The sequence below is a fragment of the Sinocyclocheilus anshuiensis genome, unplaced genomic scaffold, assembly GCF_001515605.1.
Source record: "Sinocyclocheilus anshuiensis isolate Anshui unplaced genomic scaffold, SAMN03320099.WGS_v1.1 scaffold71, whole genome shotgun sequence".
In the NCBI taxonomy this organism is placed as follows: Eukaryota; Metazoa; Chordata; class Actinopteri; order Cypriniformes; family Cyprinidae; genus Sinocyclocheilus; species Sinocyclocheilus anshuiensis.
In genome coordinates, this window is record NW_015548203.1 from 421204 (window position 1) to 432284 (window position 11081).

Below are 11081 nucleotides of genomic sequence, written 5' to 3' on the forward strand. Positions count from 1 at the left end.
GAACGCTGAGGAGGAATGTGTTGATTGTTCAGTGATGAGTGACGAGGACAAACAGAACTAAGCTATTGCAATGTGTATGTACAATACAATGGTTTCAAAAGCTAAAAATCAATTTTACAGATGAACATCTGTATTTTATTTACAATCGCCATTTTGTAAAAATAATGTTTTAGCATTAGAGCCAATTACTTTTTCTCCATGATGTTTTCATTTTAAAATGTAGGTGCCAATTTTGTTTCTTTTTTTTTTTCATATTTGTTTTTATGGGCCTGCTGAAATTGGTTTACAGTCATGAGGGTCTACAGGGTCTACTGTGATGTCATTTCCAGTTTAAGGGTTTCTGAATTGCAGAACAATATAGTGGTTTAAATATGTGCCGATTAAGTTATTTCTATATTCTCAATCATATAAATAAAAGAAGGGCACAATTTTTATATTATATATATATATATATATATATAAATTTAATTGAATTATAATACAATTTATGTTGTACATATAAATATATATATATAATACAATTTATATTATAGTGAACAATTACACACTCTAAATAGAACAGTTTTGCTGATTTTTTTCCCTTTTTTTCCCAGGACAGGCAGTGCAATGATTGAACTGGGCTCAGTGGAGGAGGGCAGCAGTCTGATAGACGAGCTGATGGAGTTGACATCTCAGAGCTTATGTGAGCTCGAGATTAAAGAACACTTCAACATCATTAAAGAGATCGGCCGTGGCAAGTATGGCCGTGTGCTGCTGGTCACCCACCGCTGCAAGGGTATGTCAGCCAGACAGATACGTCTTAAAGGGGTCATATGATGTTGCTAAAAAGAACATTATTTTGTGTATTTGGTGTAATAATTATTTTCCACATACTGTACATTATTGTTTCTCCTCTATGCCCCGCCTTTCTGAAACGTGTCGATTTTTGCAAAGCTCATCGTTGTGAAAAGCGAGGTGTGCTCTGATTGGCCAGCTATCCAATGCGTTGTGATTGGCCGAATGCCTCAAGGAGCTTGTAACACTCCAAAGAGAAAGGAAAAATTGAAATCGCATCATATGACCCCTTTAAGGCCTGGGTATACTTCACATTCCGCATTCTGTTCCGTCTCGCGCACAGCCGCGTCAGCACAGCTTTCAAAGTATACTCAACCGCGGATGAGCGCGGACGAACGAGCTCGACACATGCGCAGTACCACTTAGTCTTAGGAAGCCACTCATTTTGTTTTTTAAAAGCATGTGCAACAAGTTCAACGAATTTTCTGAAACAATACATACACAGTTACTATGTTTAGCAATTTCTACTCTTTTTTTCCCTTGTCCAGTTATAAATATGCGTTTTTTTCTTCATACATTAAAACAACAGCATTCTAACTAAGCATTTGAGGATCTTGTATCACCCTGAAGGGATTTATTTTAAGATAATGACTGGCTGACTATTATAATTATTGACTGTTATAATTATTACAGACCAAATATTAAATAGGCCTATCAAATCATTTTACCTGTATATTTTTAAAGCTTTTAATAGCCCACAGTCCATTTCAGTGTAAAAAAAAAACCCAACAACAACTGGCTTAGTCACAAAACGAAAACTGGAACAATTTTACAGTAATAATAATACTGTAGCCCCCTCAAGTCCTTTTTTTTCACTACAGACGATAAGTTGGACGCAAGAAACGTAAAAAGTAGCATACAAAGTAGCGCCGGTCAGTTGTCTGGTTGAGCGGAATGGACGACGGCGGATATATCAAAGACAGTAGCATACTTCGGAAATATTGTATATAACCACTGAATGCCACTATTGACCAATTAGAATGAAGTATAATTCGTATAATAAGTGATTGTGGTTGCTGTCAGCATTTATCCCACTTTAATAACTTTCTTGCTTGACGTCTTTTAATGTGAAACAATCTTGCAGGTTTGTCTCGAGCTCTAGCTGCTGTGTAAGGAAATGTGGAGTTCCCTCTCATAGGTTCACTTCAGTGCTGCAATGACTTAATCGATTCTTTCGGCTGCGGATTAGATGATACATACGCTACAGCAGCCTCGGGCTCTCGAGCTCGCAGGCGACACAAGCTGTAGATATAAGCTATGGGTTAAGGGGCGAGCTTACTGATATAAAATCCCAGTTGCTCTACTCCCTCCCTGGATCAAGTGTTTCTCAAGTTAATTAAACAACATGAGAGACACTGATTTTTAGGACGTTAAGTCGTGCACTATGGTTTTTGGCACTTCGAGCTACCAAGCATTAGTTTGCCCGACTAATTACTATTTCTTTCAGCTCCGCTGCTGCATTGAGCTAAAACAAATAAGTGGAAGAGCTCACGTGTTTCAGAGTATTTCTTATAGCAAGCTATAACAGTGAGCAGGCGGTTTTTCCCCTCTCTATCTACGTTACCTGCTGCGCTGTACTAATGCAGACACATTCATATGATTTGGCGCTTATGCTTCCAACTCTTGTTCGTGTACTGTTTTTAGACGCAGACTCTGAGGAGTCCTGCAGCAGATGTTTGTTGTGCACTATGATTTTGGCGCTTCGAGCTACCAAGCATTAGTTTGCCCGACTAATTACTATTTCTTTCAGCTTCGCTGCTGCATTGAGCTGAAACAAATAAGTGGAAGAGCTCACGTGTTTCAGAGTATTTCTTATAGCAAGCTATAACAGTGAGTAGGCGGTTTTTCCCCTCTCTCTCTAACGTTACCGGTTGCGCTGTACTAATGCAGACACGTTCATTTGATTTGGCGCTTATGCTTCCAACTCTTGTTCGTGTACTGTTTTTAGACGCAGACTCTGAGGAGTCCTGCAGCAGATGTTTGTTGTGCACTATGATTTGGCGCTTCGTGCTACCAAGCATTAGTTTCCCGACTACTTCCCTCAGCTCCGCTGCTGCGTCGAGCTGAAACAAGTGGAAGAGTTTACGTGTTTCCAAGTATTCTTATAGCAAACTATAACAGTGAGCTGGCAGTTTTTCCCGTCTCTCTTTACGTTACCTGCTGCGCTGCACTGATGCAGACACGTTCATTTGATTTGGCGCTTACGCTTCCAGCTCTTGTTTGTGTACTGTTTTTAGACGCAGACTCTGAGGAGTCCTGCAGCAGATATTTTGTTGTGCACCGTGGTCTTGGCGCTTCATGCTATTGAGCGTTGGTCTGCCCGAGTAACATAATATTTCTTTCAGCTCTGCTGCTGCGTTGAGCTGAAACATTAAGTTGCAAGCTGTTTTAACATTAATGCTATAATGGCTCAGGTTGTAGAGTTAAGCAGATGGGTTTTCCTATCTCTCTCTCTCTACTTCTGCACTGCACTAATGCAGGCTCGTGCATTTGAATTGGTGCTTACGCTTCCAGCTCTTATTTCGTGTACTGCTTTTAGGTGCAGACTCTATAATCCTGCAGCGGATGTTTGTCATGCATTATGGTCTTGGCGCTTCATGCTTCATCGCGCTCAGTGTGAAACGCCCTTTAGTCCTCTCCTAGCACTTTGATCAAGTTCTACTTGTCTGGACGTGAGGATGGCTCTTGGCTCCCGGGTCTCTTCCGCTTGAGCAGACTCTTTCCTCGGTCTTCCAGTTATCTTAGGTACGCCAGGCGTGATGGTATAGCATTCCCATAGCAATGACATCATCGCAGCATTGAAGTGAACCTATGAGAGGGAACATCTCGGTTATGTATGTAACCTTGGTTCCCTGAATAGGGGAACGAGATGCTGCGATGCTTGGCCGTTCCGTACCTTGATAGCGCTTCCTTCGTCATAGTGTAAAATCTGATGAAATGGCGTGCAGCACCATGAGCATACCATGAGTATGCTTGGGGCGGTAGGGCTGGGAGATCCGATTCTCTATTTTTTACGATTTTTAACTAGTCAACTTGAAAATGTAACTACAACATGATTCAAGTTACTTTTTCTCTAGTTAAAGAAAATTATATTCCAAGTGCAGCACACATGAAGCTGTCAACATGATGTAAATGTTAAACAAATCACTTGTTAAATATCTTTGCAGAAAAGATGCAAAAACTACAACTACATATTGTACAGCTGGCGCTTCAGAGCCGCAAACACCAGGACAGCCAGGCACAAGAACAGTTTCTTCCCCCAAGGCAATCTACCTCATGAACAGTTAAATGTTCCCCACATTATGCAATAAAAATGTGCAATAACCTTATATTTATTTGTTACCACCTCCATCCTAGTACATCACTGCATCTCATTCTATTCTATTCCATTCTATCATCTATAGCACAACTGTACATACAATTTATTTATTTTTCGATTTATTTTTCAATATTTGTCTATTTATATTTATGTGTGTATTTTTTTTAATTCTCATCTTAGTTTTTATTGTCTGTGTGCTGTTGTTGTCTCTGTGTACTGGAAGCTTATGTCACTAAAACAAATTCCTTGTATGTAAATTCCTTGCATACTTGGCAATAAAGCTCTTTCTGATTCTGATTCTGAAAACGACTGAAGGTATAACACCAGTAGACCTTTATTAACTATAAATGTTCTTTAAAAACAGCAGCAGCTTTCAGCCTGTCACCATGATGCAAACATGAAATATCAGACATACAGTAGTAGTTCTTTACAGGTATTAGTGTGAACTGTTACAAATTAAGACAGCAGAATATTGCCATTGTATAAATAAAAAAAATAAAAATTTAATTAAAAAAATAAAAATAAAATTAAATATAAAAAAATAAATAAAACAAAACAAAAAAACAGGGTTCCCTGGGATTTCAGGTTGTAAAAAAAATACTAATGCTAAATTCAACACGAAGAAAAAAATAACTAAGGATTAGGGCTGGGTGATATGGCAAAAAATTAAAATCTCGATTTTCTCAGAACGTTTGACCGATTTTCGATTTTTACGATTTCTAACTAGTCAACTTGAAAATGTGACTACAGCATGATTCAAGTAACTTCTTTATTAACCCTCTAGTTAAAGAAAATTCTATTCCAAGTTCACCACAGACGTTGTCAACATGATGTAAATGTTAAACAAATCACTTGTTAAATGTCTTTGCAGAAAATCCATGCATGAACTACAGTTACTTCTTGTACAAACTTATATGTTCAGAAATAATATGAGGAAAATGCTTCAAAAAAATTACTATATACCTTCAATATAACAACGGTAGACTATTATTAGCTTTAAATGTTCAGCAGCTTTCAGCCTGTCACCATGATGCAAACATGAAATATCAGACATACAAGTAGTAGTTCTTGACAGGTTTTTTATTCGATTGCGCTGCTTTTCCATAGTTTTCTCTGTGTAAACATTGATGTGTTTGACTGTTGCAGTGTCGCATGCATGAAACGGCTTTCTAAAAACACTGCGCTCAAGTTAAAATAAGTTCACTCCCATCTTCTTGCATGTTTTACCTATTCCACTGCCCGCGTCGCATCTTTGTCAACACAAAAGCGCATTCTGTGTGAATGGCACTTAGCCTATATTTATGGTCCTTCACAGACCGCGTCACACGTGAGCGGTTAATCACGTGCACCGACATGCGGTTGGATCATTCTTTTCTCTTTACTGTTATCACCGGCATATTGTCAAAGTGTCTAATTCTAACATTTGGTAATATTTCTATTGAAAATCGCGATTCCTCGATTTCTAAAAAATAAAATCGTGGCAAAACAATAAATTTGAATTAATCGATAAAATCGGGAAAATCGCCCAGCCCTACGGGGCGGTGCTAAGCTCTATTTGCCAATAAATTGGCGTGATGGTATAAGGGCTTCAGACATTCGTCACACCGGAGGTGTTCCCATAGCGATGACATCATCGCAGCATCTCGTTCCCTATTCAGGGTACCAAGGTTACATACGTAACGGAGATGTTACTTCGTTATAAGTGGACTCGTTACTTTTCTTGCCCATATAATGGGCGCTCCTCGCCTTTTCACTCTTGATTTTACACCAAGACAAATGAATATGCTCAGAATAACACACTACCTCACTACTTCTATTGGTGCATCTTTATAGTGTTTACAGTGCACAGTATGTGAATTTTCTGTATATAATATCAGTATGACCTACAACATTTGTGAGCAGTATATAACAGAGTTTGCTTACTGGAATCTGTCTCCCACAATGTAAAAGCAAAAAAAATAAATGTTTCGGACAAGTCAAGGCCTGTTTGAAATGCTAAAATACACTTATATAATTACAATTATGTAATTATAATTATATAATTACACTTAGTAATAATAAAAATATTTCTGACAGTTAATTTAGAAGTTACCATTTGAATCCAATTTTTAGGTAATGTGACAAAAGATTAGGCATATTACATTAGTTAATTTGTGTAGGTGTAACAAATGCACAGGGAAAATAATTTTCATTATTGTTTAACTACTTAAAACAGTGAGACACGTTTTTTAAAACCATAATTATCAAAAACATGGTATTAGTTTGTATGTATTCTTTAAGTTGGCTATTCTTTAAGCATGTAAATAATGTATCACATGAAGGTGGGAATCATGGTGGTGTGTGTATCAGTATTGCAGGGAACAGTTTGACCAGTGTGCAGAAATGAGATAATGCTATTTAAATGAAACACTACCTCCTCTTTTCCACTCCCACAGATCGTAATGCCAAGATATAATCCGAACAGCTGTGAAAATACTTTCCACTATAAACTAAAGACTGTATGTCATGTTATGTGTCTCCAGAACACCTTTTAAGAAAGCCGAATGTCCTCTGATCTTGTTTCTTTTTCACTGCTGATTGTGTCTCAGGGACTCCAATGGCTCTCAAAGTGCTGCCCAAGGCCTCGACCAAGCTGCAGGGCTTCCTGAGAGAATACTGCATCTCCTTGCATCTGTCTTGCCACCCCTGCATCGTGGGATTGTTTGGAATCGCCTTCCAGTCCAACGAGCACTACGGATTCGCCCAGGAGCTTGTGACAGGACGGGACCTGTTCGCCATCATCCAGCCACGGGTGGGTCCTCAAACATCATGAGATCTCTCCTTTATTCACATGTAGTTATGCTAAAGCACTGCAAATTCACAGATTTCTTCAAATATGTGACCCAGGACCACAAAACCGGTCATAAGGGTCAATTTTTTAAAATTGAGATTTATACATGTGGTTTGTTAGGATAGGACAATATTTGGCCGAGATGCAACTATTTGAATATCTGGAATCTGAGGGTGCAAAAAAATCTAAATATTGAGAAAATCACCTTAAAAGTTGTCCAAATTAAGTTTTGAAAAAAAAAAAAAAATTAAGTTAAAAAAATTAAGTTTTGATATATTTACAGTAGGACATTTACAAAATATCTTTACTTAATATCCTAATGACTTTTGGCATAAAAGCAAAATTTATCATTTTGACCCATACAATGTATTGTATTGCTACAAATATACCGTGCTACTTATGACTGGTTTTGTGCTGCAGGGTCACATATATAGGCACTTTAATGTCCCAGAGGTTGTTTTTATTAAAACTATGTGTTAACAAACTAAAACTGTTTTACAATGCCATCATTAGTTATTTTTGCTACTTTTCAATTGCATTTTGTGTGTACATTTTATAGTTTTTCACTGTCCCAGACTTTCGATTTTAAACAAAAAATTTATCATAAAATAATAATTATTGCAGATTTAAAACTATTATGATCCAAACAAAGAGTGAAATAAGGCATTTCAAATATTTTTGCAAAAAATATTAAATTTTTTACACAAATTACTGGATGTTGATGATGCTGGAAATGATGCCCCCGTTAAAATCAAAGTTAATATTTCATTATGCATCATTTCCAGTCAAGTTACAATTTTGCCAAATGATGTTAGAAGTATAAAAGTATTTTTAATTGGTGAATTAATAAAGTTAATTCCAATGGCCAATATGCTCAGTAATATATACATATAGACCCTGGACCACAAAACCAGTCTTAAGTGTCAATTTTTCAAAATTGAGATTTATACATCATATGAATAAATTAATAAATAAGCTTTCCATTGATGTATGGCTGAGATACAACAATTTGAATATCTGGAATCTGAGGGTGCAAAAAACACACACATATATATATATATATATATATATATGCAAATTATGTTTACAAAAGGGTTTTTATAGCATGCAACAATAAATGTCTACTTTAATGTTTGAAATAACTTTTTCAAAAATACAATGTCGAAATATGGGTGAAATAATGTTCCATTGTCATTCAATGACATATTTATTCTGATCTGTACATATTATAAAAGAAAAAGTTATCATACCAATCTTTTATGATATTTTAAATAGAACCAAAATGTGTTTTAAATTGTATAAAATTTTCATCAAAGTCAAAAAGGTTTTTCAAGCCCCTTCATGCAATGATGTTGTCTTTAGAGAATGTTGTGCCTACACATAAGCAAAGTGACAGTATCACACTGTTGAGACTATTATTCATATACATATTACCATATTTAGATAATTTATTTGTATACACAAAGCCAGACATTCACTTTAAAGCAAGTCTGTCACTTTATGTCTGTCATTGGCAGATGAGTTCTAAATCAGTGTCCGACACTTGAGAAGGTTACGACTGTATCGTCACAGACACTATAGTGACTCTAGATGTGGTACAGTATATTTTATCCCAAGGGACCGGGACATCTGCATGCTTACAGAATGATGTTTGACAGATGCTGATTAAATGCATTGCAGAGAAATTATGATGTACAGAGTTTTTGTGTGTCAGGATAACAAGAAAACAAAACAGAAAAAATAATATACACAGCCTCTGAGAGCTTCCATAACTGAAAATATTCAAGAAAATGCTAGCAATGAAATAAGCTATTTTATTACAAAATGTTTAAAATAATCCATAATTTGAGATGCTGCAATGGTGAACTTCAGTTTGGTTGGATCAGATACATGCATATTTACTTTTGGCCATTATTAGTACAGTATTACTGTTAGGGCATTATTAGAAACTAGTGAGAACATAGTGTTTAAGTTTATTTTATTATGTCTACATAATAAATAAAGCTCCAGGCCTGCCCTGCACCGCTATGAACTACAAGCCCATTCACACGCTAAGCATGTTCACTTGGAGCAGGACGTACGCTTGAAATATTTCGGTAATGTTCACATGTCCTCTCATGAAATCTTGGAGGGTGTAATGTGTGAGTAAAAGAGCAGAGCAGCTGCTTTTCTCTGTCACCACATGAGTCTCTGTTACTTCAGCATATCCAGTGAAATCTTAAGTCAGACGTACTGAAGCCTAGAAAGATTTAAAGAGGCAATAACGTCACAGGGGCTCCTAAACTCATGCAACCTTAGATTTTAATTTATTGTGCAATGATGTTGTCTTGAGAGAATTTTGTGCACATAAGTGTCAGTATACTGTTGAGTCTTTTAAACACTACTATACCAAAATAAATTACTGAGCATAATGGCCCTGAGCATAATGGCCCATTTCAGTTAATAATTGTTATGAATATGAAGTAAATTACAAACAACTAATAAAATATATTTTTATATATTATATAAAATATATAGAAATATATTAACAATCTAAAACGAATACATAAAGCTATATAAAATTAAAATATATTTTTTGACATTTTAGATATTTATAAAAAATGAAAATATATATATATATATACACACACAAACAAACACATATACATATACTGTATATATACACACGGTTTTGTGGTCCAGGGTCACATTTTATTATTGAAGTATGATTTAAGTTTTATTAGTTTATTAGTCTTTTATTTATAATATATTATTGAATTAATTTAATATATTATTTATAATATTAAAATCAACATCTGAAAAAAGTTACTGAAAACAAAATACCCTGGAACCTAAAAATTGACTGGTATATTAAATATAAAATTTGAATATAAAGAACACTGTTTTGGTTATAGAGTCTTGTTTTCATTTTCTTATTAACTGAGTCCTGGTGTCCTCTACACTGGACATATCATAAAATATTAATAAACAAATATTTCCTTTTTTTCACAATTCGTTTTTTGCGCTCCAAACAATGGGATGATGTAAAAAAAAAAACATCCCCTGGATCTCAGAAGGATATAGAACTATATTTGTTCTAAATCAACAACTTACTATACTGCTTTTTTTTTCTCCAGGTGGGCATCCCTGAATGCGCAGTGAAGCGCTGTGCCGTTCAGATCTCTTGTGCTCTAGAGTTCATCCACCAGCGTGGTCTGGTCCACCGCGACATCAAGCCTGAGAACGTGCTGCTGCTGGACACCCAGTGCCGGCGGGTCAAACTGGCCGACTTCGGCCTCACCCAGAGACGAGGAACCTTCATCCGCTTCATATCGGGCACACTGCCGTATATGGCTCCAGAGCTGTGCACCATGGTCTTGGAGAAAGGACAGAAGGAGGTGACAGTCCCTCCGCTCCGCGTGGAGCCCACTCTAGACACCTTTGCCTTTGCTGTGCTTCTGTTCTGTATCCTCACGGGCTTCTTCCCCTGGGAGCGCTGCAACGACAGCGACGATTTCTACGAGGAGTTTGCAGACTGGCGCAGATCGCCGAAGAAAACCCCCGTGCCATCTCAGTGGAAAAGATTCACACCTGTGTGCATGCAGATGTTCAGAAGGATGTTAGCACTGGATCCCAGTGAGAGGTGCTCCGTAGGGGAGGTCAAAGGTTACGTGGGTAAGGACTGGGTGCGAGCGAAGGACGCCAACGGATAGGTGGGAGAAAATGGGGAGGTCAGCACATCCACACCGAGTCCCTGCAGAAGCAGCTACAGTGATGGTGGCATATGACAAATGAGCAGAATATGGTGCCAATTGCAATGCAGAGAGCTGCTTGATGGAAAGAATTTAGATCATTAGAGGTGTTGATTTCTTAAAAAGTTATGAGGAAGACACTCATTTGCGGGTTAATATTATCGATTAAATACAATTTATACTTCATTAAAAGCAATTGTGGCATGCTATAATTAACAATTTTTTTTTTTTTTAATAATTCACATTTAAAAAAAAGAAAAACTTACTATGGTAATGCACTTACACTTTTAAAATATATATATTTAGTTGTCTATATAAGAATACATTTTGATGGAGAAAAAGTACAGTATAGAAGTACAGTATTGCA

General features: G+C 36.7%; 1 protein-coding gene across 1 annotated transcript; it reads left to right on the top strand.

Annotated features, from left to right (window-relative positions):
- The first annotated feature begins 606 nt into the window (after nucleotides 1-606).
- LOC107653415 (serine/threonine-protein kinase SBK1-like) lies at nucleotides 607-10675 on the top strand. Its single transcript, XM_016440126.1, has 3 exons — nucleotides 607-775; nucleotides 6742-6944; nucleotides 10100-10675. Exons 1-3 carry the CDS (start codon nucleotides 607-609, stop codon nucleotides 10673-10675), a joined length of 948 nt encoding a protein of 315 aa, XP_016295612.1.
- The last annotated feature ends 406 nt before the right edge of the window (nucleotides 10676-11081 follow it).

Bases quoted from the DNA above. Each gene is read 5' to 3' on its own strand.
- LOC107653415 (XM_016440126.1), top strand. From the start codon at position 607: ATGATTGAACTGGGCTCAGTGGAGGAGGGCAGCAGTCTGATAGACGAG. The intron at 776-6,741 runs GTATGTCAGCCA...ATTGTGTCTCAG, and splicing joins GGTCACCCACCGCTGCAAGG to GGACTCCAATGGCTCTCAAA. The intron at 6,945-10,099 runs GTGGGTCCTCAA...TTTTTTCTCCAG, and splicing joins TCGCCATCATCCAGCCACGG to GTGGGCATCCCTGAATGCGC.